At 37.2% G+C, this 27,617-nt stretch overlaps 1 protein-coding gene across 1 annotated transcript in view; it reads right to left on the reverse strand.

The window, feature by feature from the left end:
- Positions 1-1,292: 1,292 nt before the first annotated feature.
- The window catches only part of LOC125233544, a 144,773-nt gene continuing 118,448 nt past the window's right edge, over positions 1,293-27,617 (reverse strand). Inside the window, exons 2-5 of the mRNA XM_048139600.1 lie at positions 25,840-25,881; positions 18,346-18,497; positions 17,509-17,675; positions 1,293-6,340 (exon numbers count right to left, since the gene is read on the reverse strand). Coding sequence (XP_047995557.1) covers positions 6,100-6,340; positions 17,509-17,675; positions 18,346-18,497; positions 25,840-25,879 — 600 coding nt within the window. The 5' untranslated portion in view covers positions 25,880-25,881 and the 3' untranslated portion in view covers positions 1,293-6,099. The remainder of the gene's footprint in view (positions 6,341-17,508; positions 17,676-18,345; positions 18,498-25,839; positions 25,882-27,617) is intronic.

The following is a 27,617-nucleotide window of genomic DNA, read 5'->3' on the forward strand; positions in this document are numbered from 1 at the left end:
TTGTACGTTTTGTTTTGGAAATACCTCAAATACATATCATATATGTATAATATTCATATACTATGTATTAAGTAGTCCGACCCGAAGTATTTAATTAATTAATTTATTATACATATCATATCTGTATCAAAACAGAACAGTATTAATTAATACAATTGAAATTTTAAGGCTTAATGACTCCTATGAGGGTTGATCCGATGTTCCATATTACATGATTGATATAAACGCCATCTGTATATTTACAATGGAACTGCGTGGTAGATTTCTGCGAACATGTCTCGTCGCAAACTCCGCAATTATATGTTCAATGAAATTAGGCGTAGATGTCGCTACGTTCGCAGTTGGCTCTAATGATTTTTGTTTAGCTCTTTCATGTTTGTAAACAGGGGCCTAGAATGGTGACTCTAAACGTCACGCGTAGTTAGAGTAGTTTTCAGTGAAAACCAAATTTTCCATTTTATTCAGTCGAATTTTTATACAAGACAGAAAATTGATAAATCTAACTCCAGCCAGAGAATTAATCCTTCAGTGCGTATGGAGTATAGATGGGCAATTCTAGGAACTACTAATTAATCAAATTTCTAGGAAAATGTGTTGTAAATTAGTATAGTTGAATCTGACAAGATAAACAAAAACATGATAATTATTGCAAATAATGCAATTTGCTACATTGCTTGCAAACCATGGTACATTGTACTTCCTTATATGTATAACGTAAACAATCCACAGTAAGGTATAGGGCAAAAATTTGTTAATTATTTCCAATCCAATGTGCTAATTCTCTCAAAACACACAGACAGACGAGAAAATCGCGCCATAAATTATTTTTAAATCTTTTTGGTATGGAACCCTAAAAATACTAAGAACCGGGAAAGAACCGGGACTCCCGGTTCCAGTCCCACTTAGAACCGGGAAATGAAATTCTTGGAACCTCTCCGGTTCTGCATGCCCTACATGTGCGCCTTGGTAGTTCAAACCCTTCGTATTTTTTCCCTGGAGAAATCTCTGAACCAAACTTTAACCAAACCAAACAACATTTTCCATTTATACTTTACAGTGGAATAATAAACTGTCATCGCTGAAAATGTATGTCTTTCTCATAGCATCATAAATCGTAAGTGGTAGTGTCACGGCCAAGATTCTTAAAAGCGATATTTAAAAAACAAATTATTTCATGTAAAAGTGCCCCCGTGGCCTAATATTTGCTGAATAAATGATTTTGTATTTTGTATTTCAATATTTCTATCGATTTGAAGTCATTGCTAGGGAGGTTGTAAATAAAAGCAGATGACTTCCGTCCACATTTTATTTAGAGACATTGGTATAAAATATATGAGATATAAAACAGCACAGTCGTAATTAAATTAAAATATATCAATATAAAACATGTCAATATAATGATAAATATTAAAAACAATAAGTTGAACATTTAAAATTTAGACGTAGGGCCTGTGTTACGTGAGATTGGTTTAAAAATATTAAATAAATAAAATCAGGCCATAAATGATATTTACAATGGGTATTGATGTAGTGTGATTAGCGATGAATCCATAATTATAAATATACCAGGTTTGAATATGAAAATTATTCACTGTGATACGCATGTAAAACAACAACTTTTATTTTGAATTGTTAACTGACCAGACTGAGATATCATTGAGGAAATATTTTCTCTTAAATCTTTAATATTTTGTCATACAAATACAAACATATGATCGTTTTGCTTAAATCTTACAATTATTTTATCACAGTGAATAGAGGGGGTGTTAGACGTTAGTAGGGCTTGTAGTTAAAGGAACCTCTAGTCCGAATGTTAGTTTTAGAACTTTTAGGATACAATAAATAAAAATATATATTTATGAACAGATTTTTTTTTCAATGGTTAACACAACATTTATTGTACACAATGATACATTGTTTATAATACTAAACATTAATTTATGCGTTTCACATATAGTTTAATCCATTGACGGTATAATCATACAATACGAAGCCACAGCGGAATGTTTTGACGTTTATCGAAAAATGATGATCTTACGCGAGACTAATAGCAAATATTCTTGATTTACTTTCAACTGTTTGGCTTTTATTTCAAGAGCCAAGTAAACCTAAATGCATAGTAATACGGATTAAGATATTTTTACAATTCAACATGGAAGCTTATAAGAAAGAGATGGCGGGTGGCTTGGCTCCCCCGCGGTAGTTTTGGCACGGTTGCCCACTTTAAGCGGCTAATGATAATTTAGAGAAAATATTCATAAAATATAACTGTAAAACTTCCTGCATTATTCTCAATTCAATTGCAGCACCCGCATAATGCGAATCAGTAACTAAAGACGCTTAAAAATTTATAAAATATCTTTGGCAACAATTCTCAAGCACGAGATTCTGAGCTGAAGCTATGCTTGAAATAAATAATTAACCGTCTAATGTAATGTAGATATTATATTACTGTAACACTATCCTTAACCTAACACATCGACGAACGTATCATAGATTATGGAATACTTAAATAAACATTCATTTGCCTCATCCAGCCACACTTCGGTGCCTGTCATTCCCTAATAAAATCATGGCCATTCTTGTTGCATTGAATATACACTAAAGAGATATTTTAAAATGCGATTTATGTTATCTAATAACTAACGATGAGTATTACTCATTTACAAACGAGACTTTGCTCTTGCTTAAAGCATAATTTATACCATATACATATATTTCGTTTAGGGATAAAGTAGTACATTTTACATGCCTTCTCAATTCGCTGCGACCGATTGTGAATATGTATCTCTTCTTAAGTACATAAACATGGTTCTATCTACTCAGGCTGCAAGATTGTGAAGGCATCCATAAAATATCCGATAGTCAAATGTTTTCACCAAAACATTGGACCCGAGTGAAACAGATCAACAATTTATCATTTCCGTAGCGTTCTAAAGGAAACTTAGTCACTGACTCACTGAACTTGGCTCTAGCACTCAATTCTTCACAAAACAAATCAAATCATTTTTTTTTACAATATTTATAGTTAATAAATTTTATTTGGTTAGAAAACGGGTAATTGATTTTGATATAATAATGATTAAAGAGTGTCCAGTTACTGATATTAAAGAACTGGGTTACTCCTTCAAAGTTAGATCTACTGTTGTATACGCGAATGTTCTAAGTTCAGCGGAACATACAAAATGTTAAACGATCCGTCAATGAAGCGAAAAAATACGTATCAAAAACCGTTAAATAAGATACATCCTTGAAATTTACTTTAGAACACTCATTTCAGTCTCTTAGGATATAAATTCCAATATTATTTCGAATTTAATACAGAAATCAGGGGCGGCCGGGAGGAAACGTGTCTTCATAAAATTTCCCGCTTCATTTTCCAAATGATTAACTGCAATCGAATATTTTTGACGTTGTGCTTGCATTAAACACGAATTAATTATTTCTATCTACCACTTCTTCCCGGCTTCCCCTTTTAATTAATGACTCGAAGAATAAGGCTGCAAATGAATATATTTCCCTACTTGAAATAGTTGGCTAAACACGAAATCAACATAATACAGTGATGAATATGACGCTAGTACTGGGATTTTTGGAATGTGTTGCTTTATTGTGCTTAACATCATCATCATCGTCATAATCATCATCATATTAGCCCTTTATCGCCCACTGGCTGAGCATAGGCGTCTCTTCTAGTACGCCACTTATCTCGGTAGCTAGTCTATTGATAAGTTAAAGTATCACTTTTTAACACAACGATGCCGGTTCTAGACGGACACTGTTTGTTTTATCATGCTGTCTTGTAAACAAATACGAACATCATATCTATATCCAGATATGATAGTAAAATATATGAATAAGTCAAGTGTCTCTCAAGACCACATTCCAAAAACCCAAACTAATAAACCTGTTAAAATTACATTATCGTTGGTCTATGTTATATTTGTAATATTAAAACACCGATCGACAACACCTAGTACACAAAACTATGTTACTGATATAACTATGTTTACCGCTAGTCGCGGATTCTCCTCAATCATATGACGTCACAACACAACTACAAACCATAGTACTACAATTAAAACTTCAGATAAATTCGTTATTAAGTATGTATGACATAAATGATTAAAATGGAATCTTAACTTATATTAAATGCAATGACTTTGTTACTCATACTCAGGTAAAATACTTAATTCATTAACTTTTAAATGTGTTCACGTCAAATCAAAAAGGGAACTCTTTAAATTGAATTTTTTCATAATATTAAAAAAAAAAACAATCTAAGCTCTGGTCTATAAAGTGTAATTGTATGTTAATGTTTATATTTAGTTTAAAACTGTTTAAATAACTTTATAAGTAAATAAATACCTTTCTTTTAACCGGACGGTAAGGTTTTAGAATGTCAATAAATTTAGCAATTTTCAATTTAATATGTCCATGATTAGAGTGGTCCTTATCTATAATTTTGATACCGATTCTATGTCAGCTACAGGTCGCAATCGTTACAGAAAATAGTAAAAATTGGTTTAGAATCCTGTTGAATCGACTGCGACATCTAAAACCTGAAACTCTAGAGAGAAAGTCGGATGTTTCGTGTACTTAAATCATTCTAAACTGTCGACATGAAATAAACAAAAGAAGAGAACAATTTTATCCTAGTAGATGAAATCAATCATATTCAGGCTCGTACCTAACCCTGGTAAGCAATCACATAATCAAAATTAAAACTTTGCTCTCTAAAGTTTCAGCAACGTAATATGTATTCACCAATCAAATACAGAGGTTAAAATTGTAAAGGGTCTCAAAAATATATTGAAAACCGAAATATAGAGTGCTCAACGGTTATCTGTCGCGTTTACATATATACATCGAGTTTAGCCGGAGCACGGACTTAAAACTTAAAACTACATGACCGGGTTCTAAGTAAAATGATATGTAACTGTTAGTACACAGATATATGGGTATATCTAATTATTATGTACACAAAGTAAAGGGAAATTAACACGATTGGAAGGAATTGTCTTCACGAAATAAAGGAGATGTTGCGCTTGCGCGAGCTCAGACCATACACTCGCTGCTCGAAGATGGCGGCTTTCGCTTTTTTGATAAAAACGCTAAAACTTCATATTAAAATGTAACTGAAGTGACATATTTAGTAAAATACAAATTAAAATATTCGTAACGTCTTTGCTGCCTTCACAAGACAATAATTCAGAAAAAGATTATTGTGTACATTTTTTATTTTTTGCATCCTTAAAACTGTATGAAATACAGATAAATAGTTGCAAACAACTACAAAAGTAGTCTATAATAAACAAGTTACTTAATGTAAGACACGTGATTATTTAAAAAAGGCATCAAAAGTCATGCAAGAATCGCAAATTTTAAAGAACTTGGCGCTGCATTTCCCAGCACACTTTTTTGCAATTTCCTTTAAGGTTAAGATTTGAAGACTTTGAACTGACAGACAGACAGTCAAGGGTGAATATGAATCATATAATTGAGCTCGAGTGCATTGATTTGAAACAGATGTTCGTAATTTTGAAGTACTGTATTCGCGATGTATTGATGTTACGGTATTAGATAAGTATATCTGAGAAAGCGTTAAAGTTATTGTTGTTATTGTAAGTTAAATTAAACCGGTTTTGTGTATTACATTGTTAAAATTTAACAATTTATTTAATGTGCAATAAATTATTCTTTATAATAGAATTTAAAAATTTCACTTTAAACAATACAAATTTAAAAAAGTTTAATATGTAGTTAGTCAATGCCATCTGTTTATCTTTTACTTTTGTTACGTACTTAGATTTTTTTAAAACTGCTAGCGAGATGTGCAAAGGTGTCTGACAGATTATCAAGCTTTTAATGTTTAAAACAGTCAAAAAAGGTGAAACATTTTTTTACACTGTCACATGCAATGTACCTATATATTTTCTGGGAATAAATATTTTTTTTTGCCAGTCAAGACTAGAATATAATACGCAAACGTCAAAACACAAGTAAATATGAAATTTTAGTCAATTATCAAAAAGCCAAATCCGCTCCCGAGCAGCACTTATCCTAGATTATCTAGTGGTCGATCTTAAGTTATGTCGCCTAGGTGTCGCTAGCGGCCGACGGCTGCTTGATCAGCACCTCAGCGTGCCCGACGCTGGCCTGGCTCTTCAGCTTCTTGTCCTGCGCGTGCGCCGCGTGCGGCGCGTGCGCGGCGTGCTTGTCGTGCGCGGCGTGCTTATCGTGCGCGACGTGCCCGGCCTCCACGGTGGCGACGCCGTTCTTGTGCGCTGGCTCGCGGTGGTCCTCGTAGTATCTGTGGTGCCAGTGGAGGAAAATACATCTGTGGACAAAAATCGTGGTTAGACGTTTGTTTGGACTTGGCGGGGGCACTGTCGTACTCCAAGATTTTTGTGGGTAAAGTATGGATTCTTCCAGAAATCGTTTGATCATGTTTGGCTTATTTTGTTATTGTAGCGGACTAAGGAAATTGTTGAATAATTTCATAGTTTTTTGACTTTACTTTATAAAACTACTTCCTTGTAATAGCAAATATCATGTGTGATACGTTGTCAAATCAGTCAACATGCTAACCGCTATGTGGATTCCGACATGGACAACTCATTTTCATTTATTTGCCAATAATTATGGGTTTATAATTTCTGTAACCAGCCGACCTAACAACCATTATTAAAAATGGGGTATATACATAGATAGACTACCTACATAGGAGATCACGACAGTATTTCGTTCGTGAGATGGTATATCTCGTCGTGATCTCCTTAGAATAGTCTCCCCTGCACATTGTTAAGCGTACTGTGCACTGCATAAAACGCCGACATAACTGCTGCATAGTCAAGTAGGTCAGCATGGTGCACCCACGCTGCAGTATCGATTTACTGGTTCTAGTGCCACTAACAAGCCCTAAAGGCTTTTATAACTCAACTAATATCTTTTACATATTTAGTACAAGTGGCGGCAGATAAGTTTAGCGCTAAGTGAAATGTGGAGGGGATAGCTGCGCGCCCTGAGAGACCTGGGGGTTACCATGACGTGCTAAAGACGTTCAGTTTAGGTTGAGAGAGAGGGACGGAGCTATGTAACTACTATAGCTGTGTCCCTTTCTCTCATCCTAAACTGAACGTCTTTAGTACGTCATGGTAACCCCCCTGTTTTTGACTTGTGTGCAATCAATAACTGCAGCGCTAAAGTTATGTGCCGCCACTTGTAAGAGCGATATAGGGAGCTAACGCCGTGTCTTGAGTGGCCTTCGCGTCTCATCGCATCGTCTACTTCCATATCGAAAAGGTTTGATTTCGTACGCGTCGCAACGGACCGTCGCCCACGCAAGCCACGGCGTAAGGAACTATGAAACGCTAACGAAACGTAAGCGATTGTGACGTTGTATAGGTATCCAGGGTACCTAGCCGAATGGCATTTCTGCGACGCGAAACGCCACCGAAACCCCGCAGAAACGTAGTCTGGCTCTGTCGCGCCAATACGCAAGAGCGATAGAGATAGATATCTACAAAAGAAATATTATCGTGAGCGTTTGTGCATTCGGCTACGCACACAGAGTACGTAGCCAACTGCCAAATGCACAAACGCTTACGATAATATCGTTATCTATATCTAATATCTATCACTCTTCCATACTGGAGCGACAGAGCCAGACTGCGTTAGAAAGAGACAAAAAGTAGCCTATGTCACTCTCCATCCCTTCAACTATCTCCACCTAAAAAATCACGTCAATCCGTCGCTCCGTTTTGCCGTGAAAGACGGACAAACAAACAGACACACACTTTCCCATTTATAATATTAGTATGGATTAATATGGATATCGGTCCTACATCTGATATCGGATCGGATAATGTGAAAACGCACTAAGGCTCACACATTCGACGATCGGTCTGCCGTCTGGCTCAGTCGGTAGTGACCCTGCCTGCTGAGCCGCGGTCCTGGGTTCAAATCCCGGTAAGGGCATTTATTGTTTGATGAGCACAGATATTTGTTCCTGAGTCACGTTTTCTATGTATGTATAAGTATTGGTATATTATATATATCGTTCTCTGAGTACCCACAATAGAAGCCTTCATGAGCTTACCGTGGGGCTCAGTCAATCCGTGTAAGAATGTCCTATAATATGTATTTATTATTTACTAGATTTTGCCCGCGGCTTCGCTCACGTTAGAAAGAGACAAAAAATTGCCTATGTCACTCTCCATCTCTTCAACTATCTCCACTTAAAAAATCACGACAATTCATCGCTCCGTTTTGCCGTGAAAGGGGGACAAACAAACAGACACTCACACTTTCCCATTTATAATATTAAAAGTTTCGAAAGTTTCCGTTATATTTTTTAACCCCCGTCGCAAAAACGCCGGGGTGATAACTTACAAAAGTTTAACGTGTTTGTCTGTCTGTGTGTTTGTTTGTCTGTGGCATCGTAGCTCCCGAACGGATGAAACGATTTAGATTTAGTTTTTTTTTGTTTGAAAGCTGAATTAATCGGGAGTGTTCTTATCCATGTTTCATAAAAATCGGTCCACTATATCGGTTTTGTTTTTCAAAATTTTAATTTTGTTTTATCTACCGTCACATGGGCATTTCAAACGATAGGACAAACGGACTGCAACCCTATTGAAACATGGGAGTCTATCTGTATCAGCCCTAAGGTGGAAAATGTACCTATTTACAAATATTACTTTTCATCACACTCGCTTGTAAACGGTGTTATTATATGCCTGCATACTGATACGTAATTAGCTATTTTACCGCCCTAGGGCGGTATAGTGAATACCTGGGTGGAGCCTTCCACGACCTGTCAAAAATGACAAGATGGTGGACTAATGTTCGAATGTCAGCGTAGGTATTTCAATGAATTTAGTTTAATCGTTCGTAATCCTTCACTTTCCGCCCTTAATACACAATATACTATTTTGTATGTAACTGCCAGGCTTCATTGTACATGCTCGTAGCGTCTCGTCGTTATTTTCACACTATCCGATACAATTCGATACAGGAACGATGTAAAATGAAAGTTTTTGTGGCGTTAAGGGAGCGATAAAGATGGAGCCTTAGTGAGATATCGGCACAGTATAATAAAGAGTACTATCGTACAGTATGGCCACTTCCGCTCCCCGCTGAAAGTGCCGCCCACCCTCTCGGTTACCTCAGAGTTACCGCCTGTCAAAAACGCGAACAGTCGACCTGTCATATCTCACTCATACAAGCATAGTACGCGTTCACATACGAGTTTAGACTGTGTGTTAGGAACGCGCCTCTTTCATATATTTGATCGCCAGTGTCCGAGGTGTGATATTGGATCGGATATATGTGAAATAGATAGCTTCTTACGATACAATGTATTTGTAGAGCCTGAATTGTGACTTTCCTAGAAACAATAGTGGCCTATTTCACAATTGTGACAATTGCCGCCCGACAGAGACACTTCGCCGTTCATTGCCTGTTCAACAAGGGAATATTGACGCTGAGTAACAATGTTATTTATGAACTAGGCACAGAATAGAGAACTAGGCACAGAATTGTCATTGCCAAGTGTCAATGTCAGTGCTGTGGTTTGTGATGTGGTGCTTTGATTTCACCAGAAATAGGCTACTTGCCTCCTAGTCAAATCAGATTCTTTTTAAGAGGGCTTTCGTGTGAAAAACAGTGAAATCGCAACCGAGCGCTTGATCATACCGTGTGTGGTATCAAATTAAAGGGCTTTGCGAGTAGTTTACAAATATATATCACATTATAGGACTTTTTCTACTTAGTCTAACAAAATATGAGAAAATGTCCAAAAGTGGTAATAATTGTACCGGTGAAGGCTCGTTTTCAAAAAATTGCCAATAATAAATAATAGCAATTTATAATCACTAAGGCATAACAGCAATTTAAGTAAACGTTGCAGATTAATTAAGTATAAAAATTATTTCGATATGATGTAGATTCTCAAAGAAATTGTCACTTAATTTTAGGTAATTTCTGAAAAAAATTGAATTCGTCTTAGCCTCGTTTACTCTTTTTTAAAACGTTATAATCAAAATGTAGTCTGAGAAGTTTGTAGTACAGGGTAAACGAATTATAAATTTACCTGTTTTAGTAATCAAAATTGTCCAAATTTTACAAATAAGATCGACTAATTCAGCTCTGTACGTGAGATTTTCTAAACGTGCATTAGAGAAAAAATCATAATTAATTTAGTGACTTGGTTTTCAAAAATCCAGTCTTATAAAAATCAAGATAATAAGATGCTCTAACTGAAATTTGAATTAAATAAATCTATTGGATAACGGAAAGTGTAGTATTTCACCGACTAAAACTATCAATTTTACATTATTTTGACGTTTTTTTTTGAAATCAGCCTTAAGAACTGTCAGAACGAATTTGAACGACCTGCTAATATGGAATTTATATGAAATCGAATTGAGTGACGTCACGGTCAACTCAGTTACTTTTTATATTTCTACCTGACTTATTAAATAGAAATTGTATTTAAAAATAATTTCTGCCCATGTTTTTCTCATAATTAAATGTGATGCTTTATTTCGTGCATGGTGTAAAATATTTTATTTTAACTACAGTCAAGTCCCCTATTGTCACATCCCTAGAAATAGCAGAAGACCACATTATACTGGATCACCTCGTAACTATTAACGTCAACGCAGTTGCAATAGCGCTAGTGACGAGTTTGTAGGACGCCCACAAACTCGTCGGGTTCACTAAAAGCTCTCGCGATCGAATTATAGTCGTCCCGGCATGTCGTTCGCTATATCGTTACATCGTTAGTTGCAGTTATGCAGTTTTGGTTCGGTGGTGTGGTGCATATGTTGCGTGGGTTTTAGGAAAACCCTTAGATAACAGTTTATCTGGTTTGAAGTTTAGAAGGGGCATGATTTTACCAGTTTAACTATGCACATTTGTAGCTTACACCACACAAAACCGCAACGTGGGTATCCTATATCTTAGCTGAGCTTTTGTAAAGTTTGTCCATGTTTCACGTTTTCAAAATCAAATCAATCAAATCAAAATCAAAAATTATTTATTTGTTCAAAAAAGTACAATTAATACAGTGGCTGGTGTCTCCGTTTTGCAGTTATGCTTAGGAACCGTTGGGTTTAGGAAAACCTTTGTGTTTCGATTTGTTTTTGAAGTAAAGTGTAGTTTTGCTGTATCATTTAGGTAAAAAGTTTAACTATGTATTCAGAATATGATAGGAGAAACTTAAATTTATAACCTTTTATATGGATTGAATTAGATTGAAGTTCACATGGGCTGGCTATCCTACCGACTGCGCCATGTCTGGAAATGGGTCTTGAATGACTTATTACAAGATAATAAATAATGTATCAACCAATGTTTGTTTCAAAATTCATCATGTAATATTCTTCCTGTCATTTCAATGCTCTATATGCTATAAACTTGGTCACTCAGGGTTGGCGTCTTTCATCATAGTAACATTGACACTGACAATTTTATACATCCGTCAACCAAATTGAATCAAATCTACATTTACTATAAACTGTTCTGAATTACCGAAGCAGCAGGATTTCTAGGTGTAAAAATTATTTAACTCCTATTTAGCTTTTGTATTATTTGTTTGTGGTTTTTATTGTGTGTGGGTATTGCTGCTTATATTATACCTCGTATTCCCTATAGTAAAAACTATTGAAGTTATTATGTTCTTAGTCGATTTGTTCTATATTCATAGGTACGCATATTGTTAATACTGATACAATCTCCTAGCATTTACCGTGTAACGTGTGGTAACATATACACCGTGTAACATACACGTGGAGGGCGCGGCTTGATTAGTTAAAAGCGTCCCGCCGGCACACCGGGGGCTCCATCTTGATTACCGACCTTGCCATTGTCAGGTTAGCTATGGCATTCCTTTTTTTACAATTTCTGTTTATTCCGCTGTCATATTACTTATTTAAATACCTATTCAGCAGGCATGGCACACTAGTTGGATAAATTCGGTGCGTACCTATTGCACTTACGCCGTGTCTTGCGTGGGCGACGGTCGCGCGACCGTCGCCGTCGCGTCTCATACTTCCATATCGATAAGGTTTAATTTCGTATGCGTCGCATCGCCGTCGCGCGACCATCGCACGACCGTCGCCCACGCAAGCCACAGTGTTACAAATAGTGCGAGAAGGACACGTCATATCGTTTATCACGCGACCGTGCTTGCCTGCCTGGTGAGTAAATAAATGTACATAATATAATGTCAAATAATGTGTATATTATATCTTCGTTATAATATTGTTTCATAATATAGAGGTATATTTTTAAGAAACAGTATGAGATGATAATATTATTAAGCAATTCATAGCATCAACTCCAAATCTAGATAGGTATATCCCCCCACCCCCGTCAATAACAATAACAGTATAAGCAATGTTTACCAAATTGCACCAACTTTCACAACTTTGCCTAATAACGCCGGTCAGTGAAACTATAGCAGCCTTTATTCTATACTCCGGACGTCCGTATACTCCGTATTGCGTCCGTGTCCATCTGTCACTGTCAATATTTCAGCTAGCGCGCTGCCAAACTGCTAGGGTTGTTACACCCAATTCAATTGAATAAAATAAAAAAGTCGTGTGATAATACTACAAATAAAAATATAAACAAATGTCACATAAATCGATTTATATTAGAATGCCTTTCCAACAAAAAAATCTTTAAGCTTTTTAGTAAATACCTCATAAACAGCCGCCTATAATCAATCTACTTATTCAACTCACTACTGACTCAGTATTTTTAGAATTTTATACAGAGAAACAGCCTTTGAATTTTTTTTAATAGCCTAAGAAATCAACAAGTTTTGGTGGAGAAATGTTACATTATAGGAAAACCCACAGACCCACATTGAAAGGAAGCTAGCTCATTCAGGAACATAGTTTAAGCTTGCCGCATTTTGTAATAATTTTTAAGGAATTACTTGCATAGCTATTGTAAAAGGCACGCAGGATTTAGCCTTTATTCTTTTGTCCGGATGTCCGTATTGCGTCCGCGTCCATCTGTCACTGTCAATATTTCAGCTCGCGCGCTGCCAAGTTGCTAGGGTTGTCACATTCAATCAATCAACTTATTCAACTCACTGCTGGCCCTGCGGTCTTTAGAATTCTGAAACTTTTGAGAATGTTGAAAAATCTGAGAAATTAAAAAAATAACAACAAGGACCAACTCCGATAAACTTTTGTGTGCAATAAATGATTTAAAAAAAGAGCCGATGGAGAATAGCTACATGACGAACCTTGTATAGAAAAATCCACAATTAAAGGAAACGCTCGCTCATACAATAACATAGTCTAACCTTGATGCATTTTGTGAATACACACATAGATAGTTATTGGTGTTGTAAAGCGCATGTAGGCTATAAAATTCTATTAGCCTAGCCATTATTCTATTGCCCGGACGTCCGTATTGCGTCCGTCTGTCACTGTCAATATTTCAGTTGGCGCGCTGCCAGGCACATTCAACCAATTTACTTTATTTGACTCGCTAAGTACCTATTAGCTCTGCGGTCTTTAGAATTAACAAGATTTTAAATCAAGAAAAAAATCTAAGAAATCAACTCTTGAGTGTACAGTAATGCTTCGGCTTGTTGACTGCTGTAACTTATCGATGCAAAAACGACGAGGTGTTATTATAAGTTTGACGTGTCTGTCTGTCTGTCTGTCTGTGTGTGTGTGTGTGTCTGTCTGTGGCATTGTAGCTCCCGAACGGCTGAACCGATTTCGATTTAGTGTTTTTTGTTTGATAGCCGAGTTAATCGGGAGTGTTCTTCGCCATGTTTCATAAAAATCGGTCGGATCGGTCCACTGTGTCGCGGTCGGGAGGTTTTTCAAAATTTTAATTTTGTGGTTAGGTTAGGAGAAACTTAATAAGTAAGCTTCGAACTCCCGTATGATTCCCCTTCGTATGAGCCTTTAGTCCGTTATCACATTATCCGATCCGATATCCGATATCCGAAAAAACCCAAGATGGAGCCTGTAATGTATGCGATATCGCTTCGACATCTGATATTGGATCGGATAGTGTAAAAAGGCTCTTATTCTGTTATCCTGTAACTGCGTCCGTCTGTCGCTATCAATATTCAATGCGGCGCTGCCAGGCTAGGGCTGCCACATTCAATCAGCCGCTTATTCAATAGACTCTGACTGGGCGAGTCTGCGTGACATTCGCAATATGGAAATGCGGTACCAATCGATTCGTTTACAATTTTATCGGTTTTCACGCGGATTTAAATAAATATTTTAGTTTTCATATACCGCTAACGATATGCTTGTTAGATTTTTATGGTCTGACCCCTAAATAAATACCCCCTTATTATAAAGGTTCACTAAAGTCAACAAACCGATAAAGTACGTTTGTCCCTTTCTGACGTATTGCGCTAGATGGCGCTGTTTCGCAGCCTGGAAGTGGCCAAAATCATATTTTTCCCAAATATTTTTGCGTATTTTTGTTTTTGTTTTTATTTGTGCGGTGTGCCTGTGTGGTGACGGGTTAAGAATTTCACCACCCTCTTTCTTCCCGTAGGTGTCGTAGAAGGCGACTATGGGATATGGTTTAAATTGTGGCGTAGGCGAGAGGCTGGCAACCTGTCACTGCAATGTCACAATTGTCACAGTTTCGTTTTCTTTCAACTCCTTATTTGCCAAGAGTGGCACTGAAGCTGTAGTAGTTTCATGTGTTCTGCCTACCCCTTTATGGGATACAGGTGTGATTGTATGTATGTATGTATGTTTATTTTTGATAAGAACAAATGATATATGCTTCTTTATTTTAATATCATGAAATCAAGTCAATATACACATTTTGAAAAAAAAAAGGAATCATCAGTGTAGTTATGATAGTATTTAATAGGTGGCGCTAAAAAGTTGAGGTACGATTCTTAGTATGAAGATTGTAAATTCTTTATAAATCATCCTTGACATTAGGTAAGTACATTTATTTCAGTGATCGCATACTTAAGGAGGTCACGTTTATAATGGTTGGTCGAACAGCGAGCGTAGCGAAGGGTTTGCGAGTAACAGCAGGACCTTTTCCTTTTGTTAGACTGTCAGGAAACCACTTTACTCGTTTTCTGCGCTTTGTTGCTGTTAATTAAGGTTTTTGTGAGTTTGTGCTGAAAACATTATTCAAAAGGTCAATGCTGTAGCACCTACTTAAAAGTTGAAGATTGCTTTTTGGTATAGGTACAGTCAGATTTAATAACATATTATACACCGTGTTTTTTTTTGACGTTCGCCTGCGTAGCTTTTTTTGACTTTCATATGCGCATTGTAATATGCCTACTTGAAAAATAAATATTTCATGTTCATTTTCATTTATTTAATTATCATTTCATTTTAATTTTCTTTGTTTTCCGTTAAATTCGACACGTCTTTAGGTTAATTATCAGGAACCAGCCTGTTTAACATTTTTAGTTAAATACTGAAAAAAAAAATCATCATTTTCATACATAATAAATGAATTTATTGTGTGAGAGACCCTTAAGAATAACATTCAAGTTAGTGTCAAGTGATTGATGGCACATGACAAATAACATTAGGAATTGGTAAAGGCTGTGACACACGTGTTCAGCAATTATCTTTATTTTTTTAATAACTCAATAACTGCAAGAGTTAAGACGCTAGTTTCTTTCAGAATTTAATTGTATTTAATGTAATGAATCTTCCCTTAAAGTTAACGGAATTCAACAAAAACAAAGTGTATAGAAATACACCATATCTGACACTCTGCGAGGTGTATTTGGGTAGTCTCTTAACAATATTCTACATCTGTTATCATTAACACCTTACAAATCAAAGTCGCCCATAGCGTCTGTGACGTCTGTCTGTGTGTGTGTGTTTGCGTCAAAAAAAAATCAGTCGAATTGAGAACCTCCTCCTTTTTTTGAAGTCGGTTAAAAATCACAAACTACGGAAGGAATTTTCATGATTCTTGAAAAAAAATTATGTATGACATTGTTTTGAATTAATTGAAGCGTATGACGATATTTGGTAATCAAGTCGGTAACAATGACGATGTCCCAGGGCTTTAATTAAATAAGCTGCCTATATCGATTGAGATATAACAAAACAATGTAAGTATAGTGAAATTGTACCTTTTAGTAGGTCCACAAAAAAAGTCCGGGATGGCATAAGACAATTTTTTACGAGTAACTTACTATCACAATTCTTATGATTTAATTCCCGTGCGTAGCCAGGTCGGACCGCTAGTTACGGTATACACAACTTTTTGTCAAGAACACGCGGTGTGGCAACCCTATCCCACATTCATAGATCGGGCGAGTTCGCAAAGCGCTTTATTTGACAATCGGCTCATAATTCACCAACGCGAACATCACGGCCATTTGCAAACCAAAACGTCTATGTCATTGTGAAAATTATATGGAGTTAGGACCTTATAGATTCTTACGGTACACACGGCGTTGCTTCAAAACGTTATTATGTCAGTATAAATATTGTATGGACTTAAGGCTTTTTGGATTCTTACGTTATATTCTGCGTATGCTTGAATATGTCCCTATGAACCGTATATGGAGTTAGGACTTTTTGAATTTGCAGTATACCTACGCAATTTCTGCTATTGAAAAACGTGATAAGTTCGCGTAGGAAACATATGAAACTGAGTCTTATTGATTCTATTCGTACTGAAAGACGCAGTAATCCTGTCAAAATGTCATATTTCACTTTGGAGGAAGAATTTTTGCGAAATCAAGGAAAATTTCTGTGCAACGGAATACGGCAGATGCAAAAGGCAGACTGAATGAAATTAAATCATGGAATGTCTGAGTGCGACTGCTGCGTCAATATTTAAAGAACAAAAGAAACATTTGGACGAACTAATTAGGTACATGTAGGTAGGAGGATGATTGGCGATAAGAAGCTAACGGAAAGTCGCCAGTCTGTCGGTGTTTTACAGGTTGCACTTCGGGGAATGTGATCAAGAGCTACACGAGCTTATTCCACCGTCCCCATTCTACCATCGGACTCTTAGACGCACAGCCGGTTTCTAACCCTTCTTGGTAGATATTCCGCGAATTCGCACGAAGCATTTTGCTTTTTCTTTTCTTATGCGCACTTCCAAGGAGTGGAATTCCTTGCCGGCGGCTATACTTTCGAGCTCATATAACCCGGCGATCTTCAAATCAAGAATGAACAGGCATCTTCTGGGCGAGCTCACTCCATCGTGGGCCACGTCTTTGCCTTTGGCTAGTCTGTGGTCAAGAGTAAGCCCATTCATAATGAAAAAAGGTACCCAGTAGATGACTCCTCTTAATTCTTTCAGTGTGAGTATTGATCGTCCTGCCGATGGCAAGCGATGCGATCGGTGGAGGAAGAATCTTCATCTAGAAGACTGATATCTTCATCAAAGATTTCTTTAAAAAGGTTTAGCCTATCTTTGTTGTTTAAATACGATTCACCTGCATAGCATTTATTAGGATGAACGGGCTGTAGGGTCAGAAGAACACTTTAAGTACCTCACCTGAGCACACACCCCAGCACTCCAGTGCTCATGAGGACGGCTCCTGTCCCCATCAGGTAGTACCGGTGCTGGGCAGCCTCGGCTCCCGGGGACAGCTGGACCACTCCCACCACCATAATCACGATGCCCAGGAGGAGGGTGCCCACTACGACGTGGAGGGCCAGCAACTGAAATATAAGAGTTTTGGTCAATTTTCAAAAAAATATTGAGTAATAATTACAGGTTTTATACTACAGCTTTTAATCGGCTTTGTCATTGCCTTTGGGAGCTTATGTTCGTATCCTACCGACTGTGCCATATATATTTACGATTTCAGAAACACAAAAGTCAGACAAACGAAACATACTCCACCTCAAACGCGAGGCAGCTGTAAATTAATTCTTACATATTATATGGCATGTAGATGATTTCTTAGAATTTTATTGAAATTAAAACAATTTTATGCATTTGAATTAATCAGAGAGAAAGGTGCGGGTTCGGGGGAAGCCCCGGTAGTCCCAGCTGTAGAACTGTAGTAGCTGCGATGGCCGCTGCTTGCCTCTCTTCTCACCATATCTGCCCCTAATTCCTACTAAGCTTCTACATTTGGTCTAGACTCTAGAGATGGCATTAGGATCTTCTAGCTACAGTATCTCACCTTGCTGCATATAACCTCTGCTAGCGGTCTGTGATGGTCTGGCGATGGTGTGGGTTCCCCCTCCCCGGGTCGTCCCAGCTCCGATGGCCGCCGCCTGCCTTCTCTCTTCTCATTATATCTGCCTCTAATTCCTGCTATCCTTCTACACTTGGTCTAGACTCTAGAGATAGCATGATGATCTTCTATCTACAATATCTCACCTTGCTGCATATAACCTCTGCCAGCGGTCTGTGATGGTCCGGCGAGGGTGTGGGTTCCCCCTCCCCTGGTCGTCCCAGCTGAAGCGGCAGCTGCGATGGCCGCCGCCCGCCTCCTCTCTTCTCATTCCGCCGACGCTCGTGGCGCACCGCCACTGCTGGCATAGCACCAATCATCTTCGCTGTGAACATTTTGTGAGATCAGAAATTCTAGTTGACGCTAGCGGGCTACAACTAGCTTAACGAGAAAAGGTTGGGACTGAGAGATAATATTTTAGATGCATGATTTTAATCCCAAACATCGTAATAAAAAAAAGGATGTTGGTTAAAAGATTTCTAAGTAGAATTACCAGAAAACGTTTCTTTTTATGCCAATGTGTATTCTCTATTTTCATAAACGCGCTTCTAACCTCAATTTTACGTTAGAAATTGAATTGTTTGTCTTTATCAGATTATATAACCTATTTGAATTTTGAATTCGTAAAAAATAAAACATATGTTACTTAAAATACCTTACTTGTTTAAGTGGCGCATTTATGAAATAAGTTTATGTTTTGGGACTTTTGGGAGTAGGATTTTTCTTTACTACTTAATGGATGTAAGAATGGTTAATGTACCCTAACCCTTTAAAGACGCTGGTTTCTTAAATCTTGCCTATTTGTCCTTCGCAAACAAGAAAAGTCCAAAGACGGAAAGACGGATGAAGAGATTATAGTATATCCTGAATTTTTACCATTTTATGCAGCGGGTGGAAATTCCAAGTATGCATAACAGCAAATAACCGGAACATTTGCATTTCAAAGTTAGTATTCGCTCAGTATTCGTTTTGACCTGAGCAATACAGTTACTGCGGTCGATCTGTTAATTAAATCTGGTTGTAAAGGTTTTAATTATGATTAACCCACTTTTAACCAGTTCTCGAATATTGGAAAGAGAAAAAGACACGGTGACTTCAAGACAATTACTAACACTCATTTTCATTTCGGATGAATATATGTAAGTTGGCCAGTACTCACAAACAAATCGATGTGTCGTTGTGTTCAGATATGGTAGTCAAATCATATAAAAGGCTATCATTGATCTGAATGAACTATTGCTCTCACATAGATGAACCTGGGTAAGCACCTAGGGGCATTATCAAATAGACCGTTTCAACTGTCAACACTACCTACGCCAATGCATATAATTATAATCATCATAACTTTCCACAAATCTCCGTGGCACCCTGCCGTGCCGATAACAGGGTCTTAAAGTGGTTCCAACTTGTGCCATGACGACGGACCGGACTACGTAGCATCGAACAGGACACGTTACGCTAAATGTGGACGATCTAGGTTGTGCTGACACGGTCACAATCCATGAGTACGACGAAATGTTACAAGTGTAGACGCATGGTGGCGAAATAGACTGGTGCGTGGCGTGGCACCCGCGAATATTATTCTGTTTTCTAAACGATAAGAATCTCATTATTTACATGAACATATTTACATAATTATATAAGAAACTAAGACTAAATTTAAAAGCTAGCTAATGTCTAAAATAGGCCCTTGAGGCATGGTACCAAGGATACTGGCGACATTTCCTCGCTGTATCGCAATGCTGATACGTTGTGCGAGGAAGTCGCCAGCTCTTCGGTCACTAGTTACCTCCACCAACCATCTCATTAGTTATTTATATCAACTAAATAGGCCATTTATAGCTAAGGCCTGCTTCCTTAAAAAGAAGACACTTTTCATCTACCCATGCATATACATAGGTCTCTAGAAATATATGACTATTGTCAAGAGGGCGCTGATGTTCGGTTGTATGCGATGACAGTTCAGTATAGTATAAAGAAAATAGTTCTAATGAAATTCCGCAAGATGGCGCGTAATCATATATTTCTGGTCAGGTCGATGCCGGCTGACCGTACGGCCACGCACCAACGAAAATGGAGGGGTAACCCCTAGGTTTACCCTCGGGTTAACCCACCATTTTACATGGAATTTGACTGATGACAGCCCATTAACTCCGAGTTAAATGTTTGGTGCAAGTGGGCCTTAGTGACTCATCGACCTTCGTGAGTTTTTATTGTCTTTTCCAACTCCTCAATTGTCGACATATCTAGGACACACTAAATCTCCAAGACACCCTGTGGCGCTGATAACGGAGACCTCCGTCTTATCAGTGATTATTTATTTAACGGCCGCATTCAAATGCTCGAGGAAGTTATTGGGGTGCTTGTAGATAGGATATTAAATATCCTATAAATTTTATGAGATATCATTGATGTACGGTTATCGTATATTGCGGTAGGTTTCTCTATGATGCCAGTCTTGCTTCGGTTCGGATAAATATTTGGTTTCTGTTATGGAAATCTTTATTATACGAGCACAAACTAAAGTTCCAAAGCAATAACTGTTAAAAGGCAGACGTGGTAGTTTAGTGTACCTATCATTATTAATTTGAATTAATTAAATGGGTTAAAATTGGTTAAATCGAACTAATGAAATTCTACAATTTTATTCTACCGCCGTTTCTAATATAGTAACTTGAAAAGCTTCTATACCATAGATATACAACTCTGAGTTCTATATCTAATCTATCCTACCCTTAGTAAAATTTTCTAAGTCATTCATTGAAGTCTACCTAAACTATACTCATAATACACATTCATATCGTAATTACTTCATATAATTTCAGATTATAGTCAGTATCCTATATCTTGACACAGGTTATTTTTTCCCAGCAAATTTTACTAACCTATCCCTAATAAACCTGAGCTGAGTCGGAAAGGAAACGGAAATGGCGAATCCGGGGAATCCTTGAGTTTATTCGGATCCGAAACTACTGACTTCCAAATATGCGCGAGGTGAGCTGCGAGGTTAACTGAGGACCCAATTCGAATAATGCGATGCGGTGTGTGATAACATTGATAACCATAGAGATACGAGATTGAGCTGTATCGAAAGTGACATTTGGAAGGGATCTCCCCTTGAAGGGAGAAGGTCGCCTTTGTAGTAAAGCTGTTTTTATGAGCTGTATTGTTTTCTTGTATAAGACCTGATTTAGACGGAGTACGAACTCGTATGCGATTTTAGTTACATTGCGGGCTGTTGAGGTCACATACAATTTTGCACAGCCATTAAACACCGCAATGTAATAAAACTCGTATGCGAATTCTCGTACCGTCTAAATGCGCCCTAATAAAGTAGAAATTTATTACCACTACTATTAAATTCAGCCAACCAAAAACGAACTGAAAAATTCAGATCGGTACCGTGTCGCTATAATATATTTATTCTTACTCCTTCACTAAAAATAATTACAAAACGTAATCATAAATTGAATTAGATATCATACACGAAAGAAAAAACGGCAAGGCCCACTGGTGGCCGAGCCGGGAATCGAACCCGGGTCTTCATCTTACGCGGCTAACGTCTTTACCACTAGACCACACGCCCGCCTCGTCATGGCCAGCCTTTGCTCCGGAAACGATTCGGAGCGCGGGTCTTCTTTATTATTCTTACTTGATTTATTTTATTATATCTTCTAGATCTAAAACATTAAACAGAAAACGAATGTCACTTCTTGTATTAGCTTGTACCAGCACATAAATAATAATACTTAAATAATGAACCAGTGGAATATATGTGTTTAATTAAATATACATTTACAATTAACATTATTCACTTTCGAAAGACAACAAATAGAAATTATTATAAAATAAATCGAAAACGTTTCAATACTAATCTTTGTTCGAATCAGATGAAAAGCTCAGCTGCAACAAAAGTTGTTCCAGTTATTTGAACAATGTTTAATGGAGGTCGTTTCTAGAGAAGTACACAATGTTTCATCTAACGGTAAATTGTAAAAGCCTTGTAAATTGTAATAGTGCAAACGAAGGTTCTGATGAATTTACTTGGGTATTGTAAAATCTCTAAAATTGGCAATGAAAAATATTTACTTACACATAGCCAGAAAGAGGTTAAGAATGCAGGACTGTCTTGAAATCAGTAATGGAAGAATTTTAATAACTGTAAAAACCATTTACATTCTTAAGCCGATTTTTTCATAATTTTCTTATTTATTTTACAAAAAAAGTCACAAACGCAAGAAATAATTTGCGTAACATAAATCTAAATGCCTGCTACTTATTATTATTTACGACCGGTCTGGCGTAGTTGGTAGTGACCCTGCATGCTCCGCGGTCCCGGGTTCAAATCCCGGTAAGGGCATTTATTTGTGTGATGAGCACAGATATTTGTTCCTGAGTCATGGATGTTTTCTATGTATATCGTCGCCAAGCACCCATAGTACAAGCTTTGCTTAGTTTGGGGTTAGGTTGATCTGTGCCGTAAGGTGTCCCCCAATATTTATTTATTTTTATTTGTAATGAATTATTGTGTAACAAATTATATTGACATTATATTGTACATACTTGTAAATAATTGTTAAATATTGCATGCCTTGCTTGGTAGAACATAAGAACTGCTTTTCAATGTTATCATCTTATGTAATCTCACTATGTTCTTGCAATAAACTATTGACTTTGACTTTGACTTTATTTGATACTAGCGACCCGCCCCGGCTTTGCACGGGTACTATACCTACATGTAAACCTTCCTCTACAATCACTCTATCTATTAAAAAAAACCGCATCAAAATCCGTTGCGTAGTTTTAAAGATTTAAGCATACATAGGACATAGGGACATAGGGACAGAGAAAGCGACTTTGTTTTATACTTTGTAGTGATATTATTTATTTTCTATTCTAAAAACTTTCAATGTTTCCACAGTCCATGACAATTTGTAAAACGCAGTAAATGCAGTGAACAGCCAAAGTTCTCCAAATAGAACATTCTTGTAATAGTAATCGAATGATTTAATCGATCGTCGCTCGTTTGTTTCGTTTGGCACGCTCGGCTCGCCTCGCTCGTTAAACCGGCTTGTTGGTCAATAGTAACGGCCGTGGTTATGTGTATTATGAATACTAGTACTTTGTGTTTGTATTAATACTTTTGAAGGCTTAGGGCCAGTTGCATCAACCACATTTGACAGACACATCATCGTCACGCAGCAGACGTCTATGGAACTTCCCATACAATAAAATTTAGCGAACGCTTTAAAGGTGACCGACGGTTTGATGCAACCGGCCCTTAGAAGAGTATTAACGATTTGAGTAAGACAAGGAGCTTATCATACGGTCATATCTAAAATAGGTCAAAAACCTGACAAAAGTTCAAAAAGTTTAGGAAGAATTAACGCTGCGTCTTTTCTGTGAAATATAGTTCGATCTTATCAATTTATAGAGGTTGTTGACTTCTACGTCACCCACGAAAAGAAAGGGGGTGGTGAAATTCTTAACCTAACAACACGTGTTTAAAATATGTCCGTACGGATAAAATATAAGATTAATTGAAAACTTGGATATAAAGACCGTTTATATTCTATTGCACACGAGAAAAAAATATGTATTAATGGTTTATGCAAACTTTTTATTTAGGGGGAAATATCGGTATGTTTTCAAATTTAGGTTTTATACAACATTTAAACAGGGTGAAATAAAAATGGCTGTACCATAGAAATGAGCGGCATCATGACAGTCGAAAGAAAAACAGCCAAATTTTTTTTCGCGATTTCTGCATTGGTCCCATAATAAAAGTTGTTCATTATGACCTCAAAAGTCACTTTGCAAAGCTGGAACGGTCCTTTTCATGTCACCGTGTATACAAATTGAATTATTCAAGGAGGAAGGGGAATTACATGACGAGGAAAGGCGAACAAAGCCTGCGATAAGTTTACACGTGCGTATCTTATCCGCATTAGGTACCTGCTATATCTGCGCAAGGACTTTTTCCGACAACCCTCTTACAAGTTGATTTTGAACGTATGTAAAAGATCACAACGTTGGCATTTCTATTAGCTTTGACTACGCAACTAAGTTAAAGCGAAATACGATATTATAAAATGGGACGAACAGAACTTCAAGGATACGGGGGCAAAGCCGTTCTGTAAACGTCCGATGTTTTTCAATTTAAAACGTAGACAGTTGGTATTGCCGATGTTAATATGGATTGTATGTATTTATTGATTTTGTGTATAGTCTAGCTGTAACCATTTTGTCAGCTTTCGCTTTGACTGAACTGTGTAGGTAAATAAATATTTATTTATTATTTAATTTATTTACTGTTTTCTTTCCGTCAGTATTTCCGTCGAGAGACTTTTCTTTTTGTTTTCAAAGTAGGTACACATATCACGAGAAGTGGACTTACCACAGCACACTCTTTTAACATAACTTGCCTACTTTCTATTTATAAAGACCAAAGGAAATCTAGATAATTTTTATTTTATTTATTTATTTAAACTTTATTGCACAGTAAAAATTGTAAGAAAGGCTTTATCTACCAGCTAATCTTTGCAAAGTATAAATATCATTATCTCACTAAGTATTAAAATGAAGGAATGAAGGCAAGCTGATAAGGATTAAGCTGGATAAGCTGATAAACTGATAACTATTGCACCCCAGTCGAGATTTGTCCCGCTGTACCTTATGGAAAACCGGTTTAGGAGTCAGTCATCCCATGTCGTCTAAATTCTAGTTCTAGGTCAGTGCATAATGCAGACGTCATGTGCTCGTGTCACAAGCTCGAGATATTGCTCCTCATACATCATTGTTGGTTATTTATGGGACGCCGCCGTAGTGAGGCGTGGAGAGAATCGCGTAAGTTACCGAATATGACATTATTGTTCGTAATGAATCTGTCACTTGTAACACATAACAATAAATGGCAGGAAAATGGAAATAATCTTCTCCCTAACAGACACAGACTAAAGTCTGAACAATGTGTACCTCTAGAATGATATAATCGTTTCCCCAATAATCTAAAACCAACGGAATTAACCTATAATATCTTTATAAATTAGCTCAAATAATATTCATTAAATAAAGCATTTTATTCAATAGACGAATTTATGAATCAAAATAATTGTACGTGAGTATTATCGAATTGTTATATAGTAATTAAGATGGACCATGGACATATGTAATTGTAATTTTTGTAAATTAAATACGATTGAACTGACATGTAACTTTTGTTATGAATAAATGAATTGTGAAATTGAAATAATAGAAACATAATATATCTTTAGAAAGGAGAGAACGATATGGGCTGACGTGTAAATTTCTGTAGAAAGGGCACATGCTCCCTGGGCTAATTTACACCTTCGATAGAAATTGACACGTTAGCCCGTCCCGTTTAAGTGTAAAGCCAGAGTGCACGCTAATATCGGGCGCACAGCAGGGCGGAGCGTGCGGCGTGCTTGTCAAACAATTGAAGTTCATACAAGTGTCCTGAGTCGCGCGACGCTGCAAAGATTGTATGCACGCCTGCACGGTCGCCCGCTCCGCTGCACGCCCCGTCGAACGATCCGCACCGAGCGTCCACTCAGGTCATTAATTAAGTTATTAAAATATATAGTTCAAGTTTATATATAAATAGTAGAAGCAAAACTCACGCCGCTGATTATCCCTTGGTTGCAACAACGACTGAAGCATATCTGCAACAAATACGTGCACTTTAGAAAATTCTTTAATAATCATAAAGCTGCTAAAAATAATAAACAGACGGAGTTACTGAAGTATTCAGATACGATTTTATTTATTTATATACGTCGGTGGCAATCAAGCAAACGGCCTGCCTGATGGTGGGCAGTCACCGTAACTTATAGATGCGTGCAGTTCCGAAGGTATAACATGCGTGCCACACATAGTGTATTTTAATCTGATACTTTCCGGTTCATGAAAGTTCTCTCTCAAGTCAATATGTCTTCTCTAAAATGTAGAAAGAAGTAAATAAAACGCGAAACTTCTCAAGTCTTGTTATTTGTTTTGGTCTCAAGTAAATTAGCTCTGTGAAGGATAAGATAAAGTAGCCATCTCCGTTTCAACACAACCTCGGAAAATGGCGTACACTGCGGAAAAACGAGGGTTTTCTTAAGTTAAATAGCTCAACTAATTAAACCTAGGACGATTCCATTCTTTACAACACAATTTTATGTGAAAGGTTTTTGATAAAAAACAAAAGTAGAACGACAACAGACACTTTCATTTCTTCCTTGAAAATATAACGTGCAGTGCTACTAAGTAAATAGTTTTTTCTTTGTCTTTATTCTTTCCAAAGATTTTCAATCTATAATTTATTCTCCAATCTGACGACCTTACCTGCTAATATGCAGAATCAATCAAAATACTGCAAGTACTGCAACAGTTAAAGTATAAATGTTCGCAATCAATCAAACGATAGAGAAACACCTCCCCCCACCCCTTCCAATAACAGCCTTTCCCCCAATCCAAATATTACCCGGGATTTCGATTCATTCAATGTATTTTCTGCAGGTCAGAAAAAAACACAGATGTCATATATACCATAGATCAAGGAAACGTATCTACTATCTACTTAGCGTGTCAAATGAACTCAGTGAAATCCACTGAGTTGTCCGTCTTTACTCGCAGCTTGCAGCTTTCGGGCGTCAATTTTTGTAAGTTGAAGTCGACCAAAACATAAAAAATGCCTCGTTACATGATATTCAATTGCAACAACACAAAAATTATGAACAATCAAGAGCCTGAGACATATTTAAAATTACAGGCAAGAATCAACTTCAGTATAAAATTTGACACGCTCGGCCCCTATACAAATATATGAATTTGTTTCTTCTATCTAAATTAAGTTCTGTGGAAAAAACATTCTACTCGTTCAGGATTAGCGCTTATAATTAGGCGTGCAGCGGGGCGGGGCGTGCGGCGTGCATATCAAACAATTGAAGCTCATACAAGTGTCCTCAGTCGACGCTGCATGGCGTGCACGCACGCTCGCTCGCTCCGCTGCACGCCCCGCCGAACGCTCCGCTTCAAGCGCCCACTCAGGCTTTAGCACGTTTCCTCGTTATCCGATGTAGGACCGATATCCCATATATTTAAGCCGCTATCTTTAATCTTTCCGATATCGGATCGGATAATGTGATACACTAAAGGTGAATCCTGCTGGCGATTGAATACAATTCAGTCTGCAGTTTATACACCGCCCGAGATGTCTGAGGTCCGAGTACGTTTATGCCATACATATATTACATACTTCCTACTGTCTTTTGTTTACGCTTAGTTTTTACAAAATTCTTCTTCATGCACAGAAGAAGCAAGTTCATATATATCAGTATAGGGGCCGAGCGTGTCAGATTTTGTACTGAAGTTGTGTTACTTGCCCGTGATTTTAAATTTGTCACAGGCCCTTGAG

Source organism: Leguminivora glycinivorella, chromosome 14 (assembly GCF_023078275.1).
Source record: "Leguminivora glycinivorella isolate SPB_JAAS2020 chromosome 14, LegGlyc_1.1, whole genome shotgun sequence".
NCBI lineage: Eukaryota > Metazoa > Arthropoda > Insecta > Lepidoptera > Tortricidae > Leguminivora > Leguminivora glycinivorella.